Consider the following 23207-nt stretch of genomic DNA (forward strand, 5'->3'; position numbering starts at 1 on the left):
AAACAAAAGCATAATTACATATATTTTTATATATATTTTTTTAAATGAATGCAAGTTAAAACAAAAATTTACCTATAAAAGCATACAATGCTAGTGTCAGAATTAAGTAACTTGAGGCATATCATAATAATTATATAATATTTGGATAGCATAGAAGGTATTTATTATTACACAGTTAGTGCCTGCTATCATTGAATATTTGTGAAATTAATTAAATACATGTAATAATAATGGATATCAAAGAATATAAAATTTGTTCTTGCTAGTTTAGAAAATTCATCAAAACACTGATCACATCTCAATAAGCATGTTTTATATATGTTCTAATTAAACTTTTGGCGGTAATGGAAGATAAATAGATCATATTAACTCTTTGAACACCAGCAGCAACAGATTAACTTTATTGAACCAGGCCAGCAAACACGTTCAAGCAAACACGTTCAATCAACAGCAAGGCAAATACATTACATTACATGAGACTAGAAAAGAATAGATAAAAATACAAGTTACAGTAAAGTCATCATGAATAAAAAAAAATTTGTTCCTTTCAAATTATTTGTTATACAATTCAACTTAAATTCAGATGGCAAAGAAAATAGTTTGAGCAAAAAATGTGTTTATTATTATTATGTTTACAGTTAAAAAATTGTATTTTACAGGGGACAATAGGGGTGAAAGTTGTATCATTCAAACACAATTCTTGTCAAGTGTGTCAGTTTCTCAAATAGAACTTAATTGTCTTTATAAGGATCACTAGGTGTATTCAGAAGATGTTACAAAACATGTGACATCAACTGTCACTAATCAAAAGCAAATCCACTTGCAAATTTGTTATCTTTTTGTCTTTGAAAAGTAGTGAATTTCACTATATTTTGCTGAAAGGATCAAAGATAAGTTTCAAAACTTCAAGCAATCAGTGTTTGAGCCATATGAGGTAGATGGATATAAATCGTAAAAGGATTTTGTCAGACCAGACCATAAGTTCAGGCAGAGGTGATGCTTTCGAGGTATCAGAGTTCAAAGGAACAAAGTTTAACTGTACCGAGAATATGGGAATTTCAGTTAACTTTAATCAATATAACATAATTATATAGGATATTTAAAGAATGTAAAATTTATGTTTTATACACTTACACTCACTTTCTTCATTACAATCATTTTTGATTTACTGGTTACTAAATATGTTATGTTATAATGAGAGGTAATAATTACCTTACATAACATACTGTTATACAACTGATATGTTAATATTCAATAAATATCCATTAAAAATACATAAAATACCTTAAGTAATATTCTCTCAAACACATTTTTCTTGAATTTCTAACTATTACATATTAATTTTGATAATGAGGTATTTACAAGAATCAACAGGTGCATTTCATCTTTCCTTAAAATATCCTAAAAACCCATATAAATTGCTAGAGTTTTTTTTTTCCATCCAATTGTTGTCAAAACTATATTCTTAAAACCATCAATATACATGTATACTGCCAAATCCTGAAATAAAGTAAAATCATATATCATTTTATTTACATGTATATCATTGAAGATAAACTTTTAAGTGCTTTTTTTACAAAGGCAAAGAAGGAAAATTTTAACTTTTACAGATAATTTCCTTAAACTTTGCTTGTTGAGAACCATAATAGCAACAAATTCATGAAAAAAGGAAAGTGTCACCATCCTGCTTTTTGAGTTATCAGCCCCTGAAAATGATTTTTTTTACTCATTGTAAATAAAATCCTAAACAGTAGCTAAACATTCTCCTGTCTATTCTCCTGATTTGATGTCATACAGGTCATTTTATCTAATTTTTTTTTAAAGCATACCATTATACTTTATTTGTGAAGTTCAGGCATCATAATTATATAATACATTATCTCACACTCATATATTAAAATCTGACATGTTATAATCCAATAATGAATTTATAACTAACTATACCTTGTTAGAGGCACCTACATATGGCACTTTACTACATCAATCCCAAATCAAACAGTTTCCTTTCGAAATACCCTGACACTAGTGACCATGTCTGCAATGTAAAAAAATGGTGATATGTTGAATATAAAGATACATCTGTTAAATACATCCACAATGTAATTCACAAACTTGTCTTATATCCTTCGCACAATGACATGTACATGTATTTATATAAATAATTAATCAAAAGTTGCTAGTAACACAAGCATTGCCAAATTGAAATATTAAGAAATTGCTAACACCTGTTCCTGAAGACCTGTATAAAGTTTCAAGTGAATACTTAAGTATTTTGAATACTGCTGTTCCATGCTTTTATCAACAAGAGGGCCATGATGGCCCTAGATCGCTCACCTGAATTATCAAACTCATCCAAACAATTACCTAGACAAGCATTCTGACCAAGTCTCATGACAGGTGAGTCAAAAATGTGACCACTACAGTGTTAACAAGGATTATCCATATTTGAGCAGTGCGACCTAGTTTTTTACCCAGGTGACACATATTCAAACTTGACCTAGAAATCATCAAAACAAACTTTCAGACCAATTTCCAGGATACTTGGATCAAAACAGTGGCAACTAGAGTGTTAACAAGATTTTTCTATTTTTAGCTCCGGTGACCTAGTTTCACATGCGATTTCGAACTCATCCAAGCAATTACCTAGACAAGCATCCTGACCAAGTTTGATGATAATTGAGTCGAAAATGTGACCACTAGAATGTTAACAAGGTTTTTCCATATTTGGGCGGTGTGACCTAGTTTTTCATCCAAGATGACCCATGTTCGATCTTGACTTAGAAATCATCAAAACAAACTTTCAGACCAATTAACAGAATATTTGGATCACAACAGTAGCCACTAGAGTGTTAACAAGATTTTTCTATTTTTAGCTCCTGTGACCTAGTTTTTCATCCGAGATGTCCCATGTTCGATTTATTCCCAGCAATGACCTAGACAAGTTTCCTGACCAAGTTTGATGACAATTGAGTCAAAATTGTGACCACTAGTGTTAACAAGGTTTTTCTATTTTTAGCTCCTGTGACCTAGTTTTTCATCTGAGATGACCCATGTTCGAACTCATCCGAGCTTTCACCTAGACAAGCATCTTGATCAAGTTTGATGATGATTGATGCAAAAATGTGACCGCTAAAGTGTTAACAAGGTTTTTCTATTTTTAGCTCCGGTGACCTACTTTTTCATCCGAGATGACCCATGTTCGAACTCATCCAAGCTATTAACTAGATAAGCATCCTGACCAAGTTTGATGATGATTGATGCAAAAATGTGACCGCTAGAGTGTTAACAAGGTTTTTCTATTTATAGCTCCAGTGACCTAGTTTTTCATCCCAGATGACCCATATTCTAACTCATTCGAGCTATTATCTAAACAAGCATCCTGACAAAGTTTGATGATGATTGGGTCAAAAATGTGACCACTAGAGTGTTCACAAGGTTTTTCTATTTTTAGCTCCTGTGACCTAGTTTTTCATCAGAGATGACCCATGTTCGAACTCATCCAAGCAATTGACTAGACAAGCATTCTGACCAAGTTTGATGATGATTGGTTCAAAAATGTGACCACTAGAGTGTTCACAAGGTTTTTCTATTTATAGCTCCTGTGACCTACTTTTTCATCCGAGATGACCCATGTTCAAACTCATCCGAGCTATCACCTAGACAAACATCCTGACCAAGTTTGATGATGATTGGGTCAAAAATGTGACCTCTAGAGTGTTCACAAGGTTTTTCTATTTTTAGCTCTTGTGACCTAGTTTTTCATCCGAGATGACCCATGTTCGAACTCATCCGAGCTTTCAACTAGATAAGCATCCTGACCAAGTTTGATGATGATTGAGGCAAAAATGCTACCGCTAGAGTGTTCACAAGCAATTGTGGACGGCCGGACGGACGACGGACATTCACCGATCCTAAAAGCTCACCCTGAGCAAGCTCAGGTGAGCTAAAAAGTTCACAAAGAAAGTTTATTCAGTGCAATCTGTGTTAAATATATGGGCCTTGAACAGTGATCTCCAATAATAGTCACAAAGACAAGTTTCAAGGGAATACCTTATGGCTTCAGAAGATTTTATGAAAATACATTTTCAAAGTCCTCAAAGGGCCATAATTCAGTCAAAACTCATACATGTCAGAGTAATATATCCTAAATAGTGACCTCTAGTTATGGTCTTGAATAAGTGTGTGGAGTTATACAAGCAAATATCTTAAGTAGTTGAAGAGATATGATGTTGTTCATGTACATGAAAATGCACATAAAATATTAATTAAAGTGTTATGCTGATGCCTGGGTGAGTAGGATAGCCCCAATATTAAATAATAGTTAAGCTAAAAATCAAGACTAATTACCGTGCTTTTGTAGCACATGTCATCACTGATCCATGCTTCTATATCCCTGTAACTTTGTGCTGGCTTATTAGCATGTAGTCCTTTACACATTTTACAATGAATATCATCTTCGTTACTTTTGTAGTATCTCATCCAATCAAAAAAGCTGTTATATAAGGTCTCATTGTTCCCTATTTCAATCATTCTCTCAGCTAATGCTTTAATACTTGGGAAATCAAACACATTAAGGTAAGAATTAGGCGGAAGAAGTTCTAAATTATATTTTGGAGCAGCTATAAGTGGTATTTGATGTCTATTCAATGCATTCCAAAACTTTTCACTAACATAGTCTCGACAAAAACTGTTTTCAAAAGCTAAATAAAACTTGTACTTTTTCAAATATTTCTTTCCACACTCAGCGGTAGGAACTCCATGAGGGCAAACCATTTTTCCAGTACAAGATCCAAAATTATCAACATCAACATAACGCTGTAACTCTCGTATTATTTTGTAACGTTTTGCTTGATCATAACAATTGCTTACCATTGTTGTGGCAAATTTGGTTTTCTCTCGTAAAAACATTTCAGTATTTTTTGGTATCTTGCTAGCTTTAATTTCTTCTGGAGACATTTTATATAATGGCGTAAATGGATTGTATATTGTCGACTCTCTGCGGTATAACATTGTCCAATTAAAGGTATTTGGTTTTATATTTCCCCACATGTACGTCATTGGTTCCCAGCTTACCATTGCCCACACTTGATTTGGTGTTCTATACTCTGGCATTGTGATATCACTTCTAAATAATGTTGCAAGTAAACCTTTATGTGGCCATAAATCATTGGCATGGAACAATACGGCATCTGCCGTCTTTATTGCAGCTTTTTCTTTGGTATATGAACATGCTACAGAACATTTCTTTATTGACTGTTGAGCATCTTCAACCCAACCCCACCTACCAAAGAATGGTGTCCAAATTAAAACCTGTTTAACAGGCGCTTCTTTCCAGTAGTTACTCTCATATTTTACCAAATATTTATCAAAGTCTCTATTAACTTGCTCAACAGGCTTTTCCGGCATATATCCATTTATTTCAGCATAAAGTCTTTTAATGATTAACAGAAGAATTATACAGCATATAAGCATTGAAAACTGTAAACAAATTTTCTGATACTTTCGTCTGCTTCCCTGCATCATCTTGTTGAACACTTTATAGATCATAGAGAATAATCTGTCAAATACCTCAAGTTATCAAACAACAGTTATCTGCTCATGTCGCTGAAACAAACAAAAAAATTATAAAGTTTTATATATTGCAAATAAATACACCAACTACTATCCATGAAAAATAACCATGCCAATTTTTTTGTTTTTTCTTTGTTAAATTCTATTTGATTCTATTCATATCTATGACAGGTAAACTAGTCAGGTCAGGACAAATAAATCATCTAAGAAGATATTTATTTTCAAATTTCAGCAATCAAAACCTAACACTGAATTTATTTGTACAAAGCAACATCTTCTTTCCATTTCATTGAAAGAAACATCCAAACTGACAATAAGCAGGTCAAAACTGCAGCCTTATACACCTATATCCATCATCAATCTGGAATACTGTTCAAGCATCGGGCATCCCTGGCAAAAGTAGATAATTACTCAGCTAACAAGCCCCTTTGGTGTGGTAATGTTAATGGATTATCGATTATAAGTAAAATTAGATCTCATTTTTTAATTCAAATAATATCTCTAGGTGAAATAAATAACAAAAAAGTCAAAATCTAATTTTAAAAATATCTGTAACATGATGAAAATTCACTGTATCCCACTGTAACCTTATGTAACCCTGTATCCCTTGTCATGTGGGGGTGAAAAATAATTGTGTTTTTGTGCCATATATGTAGATATGTCCTAAAAACAAAATATCTGTAACATGATGAAAATTCACTGTATCCCACTGTAACCTTATGTAACCCTGTATCCCTTGTCATGTGGGGGTGAAAAATAATTGTGTTTTTGTGCCATATATGGGCAAAAGACCGTTTTAGACAGGAGTTTTGTTGTTATCCATTTTAATAAAAAAAACTTTTATAATTAACTTAATTTAAGGTAGTATTGAAAACATACAAAGGTCAGCAGTCTGTTATGTTACACTACAATTTCATAAGCAGTGTCACTCAAATGCTCAACATTTTGGATTGAGAATCTCTATATCAACATAGGTTACAAATTTCCCTCATCATATTCTACAAAATTTGAAAACAAACAATTGCAGACAGTTGACAATAGCTGCTGTATCCTGACCAAACCTCTTCTGGAACTAAGTTCTACTCCAACTCATTTTTCCCACAGACAATAACACTTTGGATCTCCTAACCCCTATTGGTCAAATAACCAGCCCACTAAGTTTCAGAATATTCTCAGAGTCTGATGGTGGTTAGTGGACACCCAGCACTTTTACATTTAAACTGGTGCATACTGAACTTCTACTTTTTACTCCTTCCTATAACATGTTTCACTTCTAAAGAAACTTTTCTCCAACTAGTGCTGTACAATCATTTTCTGTAATTGATCGCTGGATTGAACCATGTCGAACATATTTTTTTTACTGTGGTATGCTGTGTTTGTAAGTATACAAAACATGCTTGCATAACACAAAGATCATGAAGATGACAGTTTTAAGATACAGTCGAAATTCGTTTGCTCAAACTCGTAGGGTCTGTGCAAATTTGTTCGAGAGATCAGTAGTTCGAGCCAACCAAGGTTGAAGTATTATCATGTACGACATAGGCCTAAAGTTTTACATCAATCAAATGATAAATATGTCAATTTAATTGTTTATTAGTACATCATTCTGTCGAATATGTCATTTCTTTTAAATATTAAGAATTATTATCCCAGTGTTTTCAAATGAGTATTAAAGGTACACTGTGTTAATCTATATTCATGCATATTCAACATTGTAAATGGTTGAGTTAGGTTTATGGTAACGCGAGTACCTGCTAGATAATGATGGTTTTGAAAGCTTTCGTACGACGTACTGAATTGACACATCGCAACTTTTCGAATTACAAGATAACGATAAAAGCCGAGGTATTCTGATTGAAAACCCAAGCATAGACTGGTCACCCTGTGTCCTGCGCACTTATATGGGAGCCATAATAGGACAGGGAACCAGAACAAACGGATCGAAGCAGTGTATAAAATACCGAATGACAATTTTAAAACTGAAAAAGTAACTTAAAATGAACAATTATTTTATAATATGTTACGGTAAAAGTAAATCGAGCTCATTATGAGGCTTTGGCTTTTTCATATTATATGGCTTTTAATAGGTTGATACAAATTTTGCCATCAATGTCAGCCCTAAAAATATTGCAATGCACATTGTCAAACAGTTCAACAGCTAAACTCAAGCTGTTATTGTTAAGGAACAAATATCATTTCCCATGATTTAAATACATGGGGATGAAGTGAATAAATCAACGAAAACTAAATCTGCTAATATACAATATACTTAGATCTATAAAAAAAATTTGGGGATACAAAACCTGAAACGTGACAAAAAAAGTTCACTTTTTGGCGTGTCCAATGTAAACAGAAAGCTTGCAAAACTCAAGCTTCTGTCTACACTGATACGGTATCGTGTATTAAAACACAAGAAAGATTTTAAAGAACAAAAAAGTGAACTTTTAATGATCAAGGGGCACCACTAAAATACGCAATGGAGATTTTTTGGCGCAACGGATGCAACGGGCGCAATGGAGATATTTTTTTAGAAAAACCGGCACAACGACTTTTTTTAAAGTCAATGTGCTATATTTAAGCATCTAAAATGATTGTTTAGCACTATTAAGTAAGTATGTTTTAAAATGTTTCATAAATTGTATATGTTTAATTGCACTGAAGGGTTATATGCCTGGCGAAATGGAAATTTCATGGCGCAACGGAGATATTTTTTAGCAAAAACTGACACAACGCCTTTTTTAAAGTCAATATGCTATATTTGAGCAGCTAAAATGATTGTTTAGCACTTTTAAGTAAGTATGTTTTAAAATGTTTTATAAATTGTATATGTACAAGCAAAGAAAGCTATGTTCTCTCTAGAAAATTGATACTATCTGTAGATCTACAGATCCACTTGTCCAATATAATGATTGTTCCTATTCTTTGTTATGGCTCTGCAGTTTGGGGAATAGAAAATTTAAACTGTATTGTTCAGTTTCAGCTTGAATTTTACAAAATTATACTTAATTTGTAATGTTAAAACTACCGTTTATATAAATCAGAGTTTGTATTCGAACAAACTTCCTCAGCAATTGTCTTCATCTTTGTTAAAGATCCTGTAACACAATTTTTTTGTGGTTTTATTTCATAAATATCGTATCGATTTATTCAGGGAATAGACATATACACACATATATCAATTTGCATACAAATGTATATATAAAAACACACACATAAATGCAACAAATATAATTATAAGATTAATTAATGAGTATGTTCCCTAGGATTGCCCATTAAGCTAAAAGCTTATTTCCAATGGGGTCCATTTACTGTAAAATTGTTACACTAACTTACATAATAATAAATGAATTATAAAGAAGTTAAAATAATGAAAATTTTCAACAATCAAGACACATTTTTCAATATATAATACGACAAGTACATTGTACACAAACAAAATGAAATAAATTTCGTTTAAACTAAAACATATCAAGTACAACATAAACAAGTTACAAAAGCTTATCATATGTTATACATCAATTTAATAATAAATAAACATATTATTCGCTTGTTTATCATTTTCATTCTGACTCAATTCCTATTACGTGTGGGGTCCCTCAGGGCAGTATTTTGGGTCCTCTTCTATTTCTCTGCTATGTTAATGACATGGTAACTAGTATCGATTCTGATTGCAAGTTAATTTTATATGCAGATGATAGCACAATATTATTTTCGCATAAGGATCCAAAAATTATAGCCCAAAAACTTGGAAAGGTCTTGGAACGATGCTCAGATTGGTTAGTTGATAATAAATTATCTCTACACCTGGGCAAGACTGAATGTATGCTATTTGGTTCTAAATCCAAAATTAATAAACTGATATAATATGATGCTCAAATTAAGATTTATCAATATTGTAAGTACCAATAAGCATTATTTATAAAGATATTACCCAATTTAACATTTCATGTAAATAAAGGGAGGTAATTAGAAATTTATTTTCTATAAATTCTAAGTCGAATTTTCCAATAAGAAAAGAGTGCATGTAATTTATTGATTAAATATAATAATGTGCACAAATATTTGCAGTACACATTTTACATATTATCCGATGTTTGAAAATTGTTTTATTTGCATAAATATATACATATATGATTTTTTGCAAGTGTGGTATACACACAGTAACAATATCAATCACAAAACATACAGGATCTTTAAAATTTAGATGTATGAATCAGAAAATGCCAATTGAGAAATGTAGATTCCTAAAGAGCGAGAAACTACATATATGTACTTAATATGTGCGTCAAACGAACTGGGTGACGAATTTCACTATCATTTTATTGCTCATATTTTGTTAATAGTAGACGTGAATTTATTACACGTATTATTACAGGTATCCTAATGCATTGAAGTTTAAAGATCTTATGAACAGTTAAAACAAATCACATTAAAACAAAAGAAACTTTTATTTTTATAATGAAATAATTAAAAACATGCAAATAATAAGTATAATTTTGTATCATTAGAAATTTTGTTAATTAAGCAAAGATTTCGGTTATTATTAAGAATCTAGTCATATCTTTATTCTTTTTAGGGTACAATATAACTGTCACTCTTTCTCTGTTTTTATGTATATTTTTATGTTCTGGTTGTTATCGTTTTTAAGTTTTAAAATGAAATAAAAGAAATAATTCAAATTATCTTTTAAAACACATCACCTTTATTATTAAGAATTCTGGCTTCAATAAAATGACTTGTTAGCACGTTATGTATGTACTTTCGCATCATGCATACAGTACTTTACATGTTTTTATAAACAAGGGAGAATAACAGATTTGATTTGTAGTTTAGATTTAAGGAATCTAACGAGACAATACTTGTTTGACCACTCTTTTGTTCTCTCTGTTGTTCTTTTTACCCACATTTAGGAAAATCGCCACATAAATGGATAAATGAATGGGCGGGTGGCTGGGTGGACGGATGAACGGAAGGACGGATGGATTTCAGAATTTATATACATGTAATGGAATGATATGGCACAACTGTTGAACATATAAACCCACAAAACAACTGGAACAAGTTGTTTGAATTTATAGATATCCATGTCAAACAACATGGATCACACTGAAAGAATTAATTCTATTTTGGACCTTAAAATATAGTATCGAGACAAAGTAAGCTACTATTCAGTACAAATTAAAAATATCTCAGAAAATGCATGTGTACATTCGAAATATAAATAAGAAAAGAACAGAAATATCAAATTATTTCAAAAAGGAATTTATTATGATCTTGACCTACGACGGGACTAAATATACTGTTAGGAAACTCAAACAATAAATATCAACGTTAAAGTTTTTATAAAAAACATTTGACCCTATGTCAAATGGTAGCAACCACTGTCCGAGAAAGACACATTTGCCTGATCAATTGAGTTTGAAGACTTAGCCAAAATCTTGTGCTAATTGTGAACAAAAAATGCTAGAATGAAATTTTCACTGAAATAAGCAGGGGCATAAGCTGTGTGACTTTTCAGACAATATGAAATATAATGAAGATGTTGCAGATAATTTAGCAAAGTTCCCGTAACGGTTTAATCATGCTATGCTGCTTTCATCACTGCCATCACAATAACATGTGATGATAGGTAGTATCATGTGACAAAATATCCCAATACATTTACTCCTTGTCTGCAACTGTCAGTCTGTCACCTATTGATTTATTTTTGCTTTATTGTTCCCGATGCTTGTCTCTTTTCCCGAATATTTTTATTCATAGACAATAGTTTATTTCAGTAATTCCTACCGCCTACCTGTTTCCCTCTCCTTCCAGTGTATTAATCTTTTTGGTATTTGAATCGAATTGGGTTTATGTATGCATCATATTGTAGTACCAGTCTATCTGTCAAAATTGTGAGTAAAAGTGAACTTGAAAATGTTTACTAAATTTAAGTCTTTTGTAAACATATAAGAAGTAAATATATTTTTAATGAATAGCATTTGATACTTTTAAGTATATTTAAGAGAATGGCCACCAGAGAAACAGATGTCATTATTATTGGTGCGGGTATTTCGGGTTTAACTGCGGCAAAATTTCTACTTTCTAAGGATCCAAATTTGCATGTTTTAGTTTTGGAAGCTAAAGGTAAGTATCTTTTAGATTTCATTAACTTTTGTAAAAGTGATTAAATTTATAAAGATTTTTTTTCTCCAAAAATGAAGCGCTGTTTTATAAAATTGATGTACATATACCCTGATAGCATGACTCTTATCACGTAGTCAAATTTCTGTCCCATTTACACGTAACTTTTAAATATGTAAATTGACGTGGTTTTCAGATAGGGTAGGTGGAAGAACATTAAGTGTAGAGATGAAGAGTAACAGTGGTACAGAGACATGGGATCTAGGAGGTCAGTGGGTGGGAATGTAAGTATCTGTAAGGTAAACATTTTTGTCATTATTCTATGATTGTGTGCCAGTGGCAGTTTTATAACATGCCCAGGCTAATATAGAGCTGGATATACCTTACAGTACCTGTTGACAAAACTTAAAGCAGAGTGCATCCAGTACTAAGCTAGTATATGGATTTTGGTAGATTTTGGGCTAAGGTGTGTATTTCTTGTTCAAACTTAATATATATTAAATAATATTTAATGGCTGGCCTTCAATTCATCACACTTTTGTCCAGAGAGCAACTTTAAAATTATAGAATTGTTTCTGGGTAAAACTTCACAAACAGATGCAGACTAGTAAGAGGAATTGAAATGTCCAAGAAGCATAACTCTACCATGCATAATTGTTTATAATCTCCCCTTATAATACTAATTAATATTTGTTACACTTCCTGATACAGCCTTTATTTATTGGCTGTTGTCTGGTGTATAACTCATAAATTATTGATAATATCACATAAAACATTTCTGCACTTGTGCACCATAACTTTACATACTTTTATTATCTCCCTTTATAATCCTTAATAATGCTTGTCTAAAGAATAACTTGAAATGCCTGGAAGGAATTTGATTAAAGCTTCATAATATGATAGATGTGATAGAGACAAGTGTCCAAGAACCATAATTCTGTCCTGCTTAAATTTTGAATTATCTCTCTTAGTGATACTTAAAAATATTGAATAATGCTTGTCTTGAGTATCACTTCTATAAACTGTCAATAATATCTCATCAAAACTTCATAAAGTTACAGTGACCAGTTCAAGAAAGTTAAATGTTGAAGAACCATAATTGTACCTTACTTATATTTGACATTTGAAATTTTGACAGGTCTTATGCAAAATATCAAAGTCATGAAGTACCAGTAACAATATTTATATTTTGTTGATTGTTGTTTTACAGGTGTCAGCCTCACATAATGGCCCTGTTAAAAGAGCTTGGTATAGAAACATATAAACAGTATATCACTGGTACAAAGTTTATGCAGGTTGGCAGTAAGAATAAAATCTCAACATATCAAAGTGATATACCTTCATTACCATTGCTAGGTTTGCTGGACATGAATAAACTTATAAAACTGGTAGGTGTATATTTAGAATTATGATATACTAATGTGTAACACAATTTCAAAGTATCTTTGGAGAATTATATTAATTCTGGGAAATACTAAGCAATGATGAACTATTTCAACATCTTTTAATAATTTTTATTCATTTTATTTCTTTTAATTAAATGATTTTAGAAGATTACTGTTAAATGTACATAATATATAATTAGTATTGATCATTATAATTAAACAGTGTTAGATAAGCCATAAAGGAAAGTAAAATAAATGAGACATAATTTGATGAGTATAAGTTTTATAGGGTATAATTATAGACAGACAAGCTGGCAGACAAGGTGGATCCTGAGGACCCATTCTCTTGTCCCAATGCTGAACTCTATGATGCTCTAACATTAGAACAATTTGTTGACAGTCATATCTGGACACATGGTAAACATAGATATAATCTAACCTTCATGTTACATTAGTATCACATTTAGTCTTCAAAACTTCTCATATACAGTTGTTAAGGTCATCCTGTGGTTCTTGTTCATTATATATTGTAAATACTTTCATGGTTTAAGTTGATGGTGTTGGAAGTTTAACCTCTGGATAATGACAGTAAGCCACATTGAATTTACCAGAGGACAGGTCAACCACTGCACTATTCCTGGGCAGACTGTTAAGCTTTTTATCTGTACTAGTTGCTATCACTTCCACAAGGAACTGATAACTTCAGTACATGCCAGAGCAGAGGTACAGTGTGAATGACCATAGAAAGGATTTGATGATCAATTACAACGGAAGTGACCTGCACCGTAAATTCACAATGCATAGCTCTACCTATTGAGCTAACCAGGTGAACATAGTGATGTCTTGTGAAATAGTGTGGGCATAGTGTGGTCTTAAAAGAAATCCAAGAATCATTTATAATGTCATCAGCAAAAAAGTTAATTTGAACATCTTTTTAAATCTGATTTAAAGATAATTTCACAGCTCTGTGTGATTTGTTATCTTGTAATTTTCAACATGAGAACATGTTTGTTTGTAAATAAATAAAACTTTTAACCACTCTTATAATGATTCTGGTAGACAGATATAATTGTAAGTATTATATATAATTTAGATGTAAAGGACCTGTTGAGAGCAGCCCTGAGAACCATGTTTGGTACAGAACTCTCACAAATATCTCTCCTCTATTACCTGACATATGTAGCCTCAGCTGGTAACTTGAAAAATCTCCTAGAGGCCACACAAAATACAGGACAGGAATATCGTATTAAGGTAAGTAATGTAGAAAATATGTCTGTATTTAGGCTTGAGTTTCATTATTTTTGAAGACCATGATATACTTCTCACTTAAATAATGTACCTCTCACTGAACTGATGTACTTCTCACTGAACCGATGTACCTCTCACTAAACTGATGTACTTCTCACTGAACTGATGTACCTCTCACTGAACTGATGTACCTCTCACTGAACTGATGTACCTCTCACTAAACTGATGTACCTCTCACTGAACTGATGTACCTCTCACTAAACTGATTTACTTCTTACTGAACTGATGTACCTCTCACTGGACTGATGTACCTCTTACTGAACTGATGTACCTCTCACTGAACTGATGTACCTCTCACTGAACTGATGTACTTCTCACTAAACTGATGTACTTCTCACTGAACTGATGTACCTCTTACTGAACTGATGTACCTCTCACTGAACTGATATACCTCTCACTGAACAGATGTACCTCTCACTGAACTGATGTACCGCTCACTGAACTGATGTACCTCTTACTGAACTAATGTACCTCTCACTAAACCAATGTACCTCTCACAAAACTGATGTACCTCTCACTGAACTGATGTACCTCTTACTGAACTGATGTACCTCTCACTGAACCAATGTACCTCTCACTAAACTGATGTACCTCTCACTGAACAGATGTACCTCTCACTGAACTGATGTACCTCTCACTGAACTGATGTACCTCTTACTGAACTAATGTACCTCTCACTAAACCAATGTACCTCTCACAAAACTGATGTACCTCTCACTGAACTGATGTACCTCTCACTGAACAGATTTACCTCTCACTGAACTGATGTACCTCTCACTGAACTGATGTACCTCTTACTGAACTAATGTACCTCTCACTAAACCAATGTACCTCTCAAAAAAATGATGTACCTCTCACTGAACTGATGTACCTCTTACTGAACTGATGTACCTCTCACTGAACCAATGTACCTCTCACTAAACTGATGTACCTCTCACTGAACTGATGTACCTCTTACTGAACTGAAGTACCTCTCACTGAACCAAATACCTCTCACTAAACTGATGTTCCTCTCATTGAACTGATGTACCTCTCACTGAACGGATGTACCTCTCATTGAACTGATTTACCTCTCACTAAACTGATGTACCTCTCACTGAACTGATGTACCTCTCACTAAACTGATGTACCTCTCACTGAACTGATGTACCTCTTACTGAACTGATGTACCTCTCACTGAACCAATGTACCTCACACTAAACTGATGTACCTCTCACTGAACTGATGTACCTCTTACTGAACTGATGTACCTCTCACTGAACCAATGTACCTCTCACTAAACTGATGTACCTCTCATTGAACTGATGTACCTCTCACTTAACCGATGTACCTCTCACTGAACTGATGTACCTCTTACTGAACTGATGTACCTCTCACTGAACCGTTGTACCTCTCATTGAACTGATGTACCTCTCACTAAACTGATGTACCTCTTACTGAACTGATGTACCTCTCACTGAACCAATGTACCTCTCACTAAACTGATGTACCTATCATTGAACTGATGTACCTCTCACTTAACTGATGTACCTCTCACTGAACTGATGTACCTCTTACTGAACTGATGTACCTCTCACTGAACCAATGTACCTCTCACTAAACTGATGTACCTATCATTGAACTGATGTACCTCTCACTTAACTGATGTACCTCTCACTGAACTGATGTACCTCTTACTGAACTGATGTACCTCTCACTAAACTGATGTACCTGTCATTGAACTGATGTACCTCTCACTGAACTGATGTACCTCTTACTGAACTGATGTACCTCTCACTGAACCGTTGTACCTCTCATTGAACTGATGTACCTCTCACTATACTGATGTACCTCTCACTGAACCAATGTACCTCACACTAAACTGATGTACCTCTCACTGAACTGATGTACCTCTTACTGAACTGATGTACCTCTCACTGAACCATTGTACCTCTCACTGAACTGATGTACCTCTCACTGAACTGATGTACCTCTCACTGACATGATGTAACTCTCACTGACATGATGTATCTCTCATTGACACATAATATAACTCTCACTGACATTGTATACCTCTCACTGACAGACCTCTCACTGATATGATGGCCCTCTCACTGAAACATGATATGCCTCTTACTGACATGATGTACACCTCAATGACATGATGATCCTGTAAAAACATAATGACCCTCTACCTGACACAATTTATCTGTCACTGGCATGATGTACCTCTCATTACATGATGTATCTTTAAATGAAACGATGAATCTCTCACTGACATGAAGACCATCTCATTGACATTGTTCGCTTTTCACTGACACATGATATGGCATTATGTACCTCTAACCAACATGATGTACCTTTCACTGACATGATGTACTCTAACCAACATGATGTTCCTCTCACAAACATGATGTACCTCTAACCAACATGATGTACCTCTAACCAACATGATGTACCTCTAACCAACATGATGTACTTCTAACCAACATGACATACCACTAACCAACATGATGTACCTCAAACCAACATGATGTACTTCTAACCAACATGATGTACCACTAACCAACATGATGTACCTCTAACCAACATGACATACCACTAACCAACATGATGTACCTCTAACCAACATGATGAACCACACACCAACATGATGTACCTCTAACCAACATGATGTACCTCTTACCAACATGATGTACCACTAACCAACATGATGTACCTCTAACCAACATGATGTACCTCTAACAAACATGATGTACCTCTAACCAACATGATGTACCTCTAACCAACATGATGTACCTCTAACCAACATGATGAACCGCACACCAACATGACATACCACTAACCAACATGATGTACCTCTAACCAACATGATGTACCTCTAACCAACATGATGTACCACTAACCAACATGATGTACCTCTAACCAACATGATGTACCTCTAACAAACATGATGTACCTCTAACAAACATGATGTACCTCTAACCAACATGATGTACCACTAACCAACATGATGTACCTCTAACCAACATGATGTACCTCTAACCAACATGATGTACCTCTAACCAACATGATGTACCTCTAACAAACATGATGTACCTCTAACCAACATGATGTACCACTTACCAACATGATGTACCTCTAACCAACATGATGTACCTCTAACCAACATGATGTACCTCTAACCAACATGATGTACCTCTAACCAACATGATGTACCTCTAACCAACATGTTGTACCTCTAACCAACATGACGTACCTCTCACCAACATGACGTACCTCTAACCAACATGATGTACCTTTCACTGATATGATACATCTCTATCTGACTCACTGTCTGACTGACATGTTGAAATGCCTTAAATAAATTTTTTTGTATTGTATTTGAATGATAACTATATTTTACAGGGTGGTTCCCAGCAGGTGTCATTAAAGCTATTGGAGTCTATAGGAAGCTCAAGAGTGTTACTGAATGAGCCGGTAACCAGGGTTGAACAAAACCAAGATGGAGTCATAGTCTGGTCAAAAAATGGATGCAATTATAAGTGTCAGAAACTTATAGTATCCATTCCTCCATTTCAGATAGGTTAGTTGATATGTATAAATTCTCCTTTATATTGTTGAACGTAACTTCATAATAACCACTCAACTTTTGCTAAGCACTAAAGTTACTCCCTAATATAAATATTCCATTTTTATGAGTTGCAATATTGTTGAACAGTAACTGTTGTCATACATGTAATATAAGCTCAACTTCAGCTCAATACCAAAAGATTCTCACTATTTTATAAAAGTATAAAAAAGATTCCAGTATTTATTTTGGCATAGTATGATTCAGCAATTTTTTTAGGTGGTGCCCAACCTAATTATAGGTTAGATCTCGCCATGTTGTCACAGAAAACACGCACCCCTCGTTTTTCTGTTGTTTGTTGCTTTTAAGTCACATACTTTAACATTGAAAATTATTTCTTTCTTACCATGCTAAAGGAATGTGTTTATCCGGGATGTAAATTTTGAGTGTAGTTTATAAGTTTATCTAGCAGAGGAATTTGATGATGTTTTACATTTCAATTTTCAGGTAAAATTCAGTTTAGTCCAGTTCTACCAGTTGAAACTAGAGAAATTATCAAGAGGATGCCACCATCTAGTATCATCAAATTTGTTGTTACATACCCTGAGGTAATATATGTTTATATAATTAGAAAAACGGTTGTATGTAAAAATAGGTTATGTAAGTCGGGGAGTTGGGTGTGCATGGCTGTGTGGATAATTTGAAATTTAGGGATTACTGGCTGGGAGGGTTTAAAACCCTGTCAGGGGCAAGCTGTTGGTTTCCAGAGAAAGAAATTGAACACTATTTGCTTAGAACTGGTTGGTTTCAGGATTGGATTTTAGAGTGTGTCTATAAGCTTATTATTTCCTTCATAATCAAAGGAAAATAACTAACTGGTAAGTATATTAATCAAACAAATATTCAAAAAGATGAGAATAAAAATGTATTCTAAAATGATTATACAGTATGTAATTAATTTTTATCCAAAATAACATTGATGTATGTTTTAGAAAATAAACATTTGTATTAAAAAGATATAAATATTCATAACATGGTAACATGTACTTGAATAATAAAAAACCTATATACAGACACACAGGTAAAAAGACAATAAAGGATTGTAACCTGTCATAAAAATATTACAATAAAACCATTAAATTTGTGATTTGAAAACAATATTTCCTCTTCTTGAGTATCATCAGAATATAACTTTTTTTTTTGTTTGGTAAGTTTTCAATGATAATCGCTAATAAAATTATAAGTAATACATATAATATTTAAGTTACAACAAGATACAGTATATTTTTACATTCAGGCGTTTTGGCGTACAGCTGGGTGTTCAGGAGAAGTTGTAAGTAATGGTGGAGAGAGTAGTGTGATGAGTTGTGATATAGGACCAGTAGGAGTGGTTTATGATGCTACATCATGCACCGGGGAACCAGCATTACTGGGCTTTATAGGTGGGATCCAGGCTGTACAATGGCAAAGTCAAAATGTAAGTTCTTATACAGAAATAAGTTAGAGTATCAGTAGAACAGTACTTCCATTAACTTAGTTAAGCTTTTTAGAAAAACTGTTGGTTTATTAGTTACCTTAAAATAAGTAAAAAATTGATATATATCTTGTTAACATAAGTGATGAAATTTGAAATTTGTTTTTTAGGCAGTTTATTAACATCATACCTGATTTAAATATATGTAAACGTCATGATAATCCAATGAAAAGCGATGTTACAAACATGCAGTATTATAAATTGTGTTATAATGGACTGGACTGTACTACTTCTCCAAATCCCTCCAGAGGCGTGCACGTGGCGGAGAAGGCACACAGCAGGTCAAGGTCAAGTCATCTTAAGTACCAGAGGTGATTGGTTGACCTGTCGTGACTAACTCTGGAGGGTTGGCGCTAATGAGAGCCGTTTTTGTTATCGTCAGTATGGAACATGATGCCTGGACAGTATTGTCGTCTCCTCTACCACCAACGAACGAAGAATGGGCTTCAGGAAGATTCAGCTTGACAAAGACGTCCCCGATGAGACTACCGTAGTGGACCTGCAAGGATGCTAAATTCTCGGACATATGGTTATTATAAATAAACTGAACTTGACTGACTGACTGGACTGTCCTACATGTATCTGCTTGATAGGGGAATAGTGTGAAGTGTGTTAGAATTGTCTACATACATCCTATTAACATAATTATCATGTATGAATTTAATTTTATTTTAGGCAGAAAGCAGGCAATCATCGGTATTAAAATCTCTTGGTGAGTTTTTTGGAGAGAAGGTTTATACATACCTAGACTATAAGGAAAAGGTCTGGGACCAGGAACCATACAATGAAGGGGGACCAGTGAGCTGTGTGGGTACCGGTGCTATGAGATACTATGCCAAGGGTTTACGCCAACCGTTTGATAAGTTAGTAAATATATCATATTAGTGTCTTCTCTGTCTGTATTAAATAATATGATATTTTGATTAAATAAAAAGAAGCAACAAAAAAAACCCCCAAAAAAACCAGCTTTAATGGATTTTAATATGATTTGATAGTAGTAATGTGTTGTGATGGGATAGAAAAAACTTGTGCTTCAAATACTGCCAGGTCATTCCATTGAAAAGTGATAAAAGTGGTACAATGATTTCTGTAGAGTCCTTTCTGTAACATTTCTGATTTGTTCTTTTGAAATTATGGCGGTCTCTAGATCTGTCTTGTAGCAAATATAAAATGCTCTAAGATTTTCTACAAGACAGTTGTATATTACAATATAAAAACAAAATGAAACAAACTCACATACTTGTGCTTGAATGAGACATAGAAATATCTGTTTCTTTACTTTTTGGGAAGTGCCTCGAAGTTATGAGATTATTTTCTCCCTATCTTAAAAATGTGAGCAAGTGATGCTGGCAGCTGTAAGTTGGGACTTGGACTTAAAATATAAGCTATTTTTAGTCCCAGTATGGGAATCGTACAAAAACATTACAGTAATAAATACATTTTCTAATACAGTAGAGTATAATAGTTTGTAATCATATTGTATTTGCAGTATACATTTTGCTGGCACAGAGTCAGCTACTGTATGGTGTGGGTTTATGAATGGTGCTGTTCAAGCTGGGAACCGTGCTGCTATAGAAGTATTGTATGATCTCCGGCCTCAACTTGTTAGTGCACAAGATCTTAAAGGAATAAAAAGACCAAGGAAACAGTTGGCCAAAGTTGAGACTACAGGGAGGAAAGTTATAAGGTGGACATTTAGACTTGGTGCATTGACAGTTTTAATGTTCACAGTGAGGAAAGTTTATCAACAGATCTCAAATTAACTATTCGTGTTAATATTGTACTGAAAAAAAGAACATAGTCAAGTGCTTTTGCAGGGACAGCTTAGTGCTAGTTTACATGATTTACCATTTGTTGTCTGTAAAGTAAAAATAACAACATGAATATGACATCACATGCTCTGATTAACCAATGGCAATGATGTGCTGCTACTGGTTCTTGAGTGAATTTTTTGCAGTCAACTTAACTTTTTGCAGTCCTAACTTTAAAAAAAAAGTCCTGATAACTTATAGACAAATAAGTGACAGCTAATAATTGTGTGTATTTGAGTTTTTGTGTATTTGAGTTTATTTATACTCGCCCCCGGTTGCCGACATGGGCAGGTCCTCCAGAAGAGTATTAGTCAATTAGCTTATAATTTTAACATGTTAATGATAACAGTTTTACAGGTGTGACACAATGTTTTTTTTTACTTGTTTAAGGAATACAGGTACACAAAAGCAAAGAAGAAAATAGAGTTTGTTCACAACTTCTTATGTTTGTATATATGAATCATTACTAAATTTGCTGTGTATAACACAACATTCATGCATTTTTTCTCAAAGAAATGGGTCTTTCCCTTTCAAAGATATTAAATCTTTGATCATGGTATTTAATATACATGTACATATATGTTTTTTTTCTGAAGTTTATTTCCAGTTGTCCTCTTGACCTTTGTGTGGCTACAACTGCTAAAATGTAACTTTGCATTTTCATTATATGGATAACTGAATAGATCTTTGCCAAAATAGTAAGGGACATTGGATTGACCTTAATTAAGATTGTTCAGATAAATGGAGATGATAGTTTCCTCAAATTAGTATATATTGATGAGTGAATTAATTCTGTAATAGAGATGTCTTGCTATACTTTAATTATGTATTGACAAATCATACATCTATGAGAGGTGTCTCACCTCTTTATTTAACTGTGATATTTTTATGTTTTCCATATAATTATTTCATGGTTGTATTTTACTGGTAAATAATGCTATGATTTATAAATGTATACATTCTGAAGCACATTTATTTCATTGTTTTATTTCAGGTTAATCTTCCTGGGTTTTTTAAAGTCAATAAAATATGAAATATCAGATTATTTTGTTGACTTTTCTGTTGTATTTTATTATTATCTTCTGTGTTATACTCCCACACAACAAAGTTGTAAGGAGGGTATACTTGAATCAGCTTGTCCGTCCATCCAGCCATCCATTGGTTTTCCTTGTCTGCCCAATAACTAAGATTCCTTTGACCCACTGTCTTCATTTGGTATAGAGATTAGTCATGGTAAGTAGATGACCCTTATTGATTTTGATGTCACTTGGTCAAAGGTCAAGGTCACAGGGGCCTTGTCTGATCAAAGATTGTCCACCCAATAACTTTAGATCCCTTTGATCCAGTCTTCATATTTGGCATGGAGGTTAGTCATGACCATTAGATGACCCCTGTTGCTATTGAGGTCACTGGGTCAAAGGTCAAGGTCACAGGGGCCTTGACTTCAAAAAGCTTGTCCGCTTAATTGCTTCAGAATGCTTTGGTCAACAGTCTTCATATTTGGTATTGAGGTTGGTTATAGCTATAGATGACCCCTGTCGATTTTGAGGTCAAAGGTTAAGGTTACAGGGGCTTTTACTACAATAAGCTTGTCTGCTCAAATGTTTAAGAAAGTCAGTCTACAGTGTATTGATTTTGACATTTTCACAATCGAAGCATATAATTATTAACCAGGTTTTCCGAAGGAAAAAACTGGTTATTAGATTGAGGTATGTTGGCGGGCGGTTGGGCGGGTGGGCGGACGTAAACAATTTCTTCTGTGCGCAACTCCTCCTACATTTCTCAACTGATTTTGACCAAACTTTCACAGAAGTTTTGTCATCAAGTGCCCTGGCGCATATTGTCGGGGTTTTGCCATTGGATAATATTTGACCTAATTATGGCCCTTTGTTGTTTTTTTATATTTAGAATATATAGTGAACAAT

General features: G+C 33.6%; 2 protein-coding genes across 2 annotated transcripts; one reads left to right on the top strand and one right to left on the bottom strand.

Annotated features, from left to right (window-relative positions):
* Positions 1-435: 435 nt before the first annotated feature.
* LOC132744006 (alpha-(1,3)-fucosyltransferase C-like) lies at positions 436-5605 on the bottom strand. Its single transcript, XM_060732606.1, has 3 exons — positions 4348-5605; positions 1945-2035; positions 436-1500 (listed from the first exon to the last, which is right to left on the bottom strand). The coding sequence occupies exons 1-2, from the start codon at positions 5545-5547 to the stop codon at positions 1976-1978; spliced, it is 1260 nt and encodes a 419-aa protein (XP_060588589.1). The 5' UTR covers positions 5548-5605; the 3' UTR covers positions 436-1500; positions 1945-1975.
* A 5821-nt stretch (positions 5606-11426) lies between these two features.
* Positions 11427-22324, top strand: LOC132744007 (probable flavin-containing monoamine oxidase A). The gene is made up of 10 exons (XM_060732607.1): positions 11427-11697; positions 11891-11978; positions 12905-13082; positions 13382-13496; positions 14173-14330; positions 17775-17952; positions 18445-18545; positions 19235-19414; positions 20147-20334; positions 20961-22324. Exons 1-10 carry the CDS (start codon positions 11580-11582, stop codon positions 21232-21234), a joined length of 1578 nt encoding a protein of 525 aa, XP_060588590.1. The 5' UTR covers positions 11427-11579; the 3' UTR covers positions 21235-22324.
* Positions 22325-23207: the final 883 nt, after the last annotated feature.

This window comes from Ruditapes philippinarum, unplaced genomic scaffold, assembly GCF_026571515.1.
Source record: "Ruditapes philippinarum isolate M1 unplaced genomic scaffold, ASM2657151v2 ctg684_1_1_1_1, whole genome shotgun sequence".
NCBI lineage: Eukaryota > Metazoa > Mollusca > Bivalvia > Venerida > Veneridae > Ruditapes > Ruditapes philippinarum.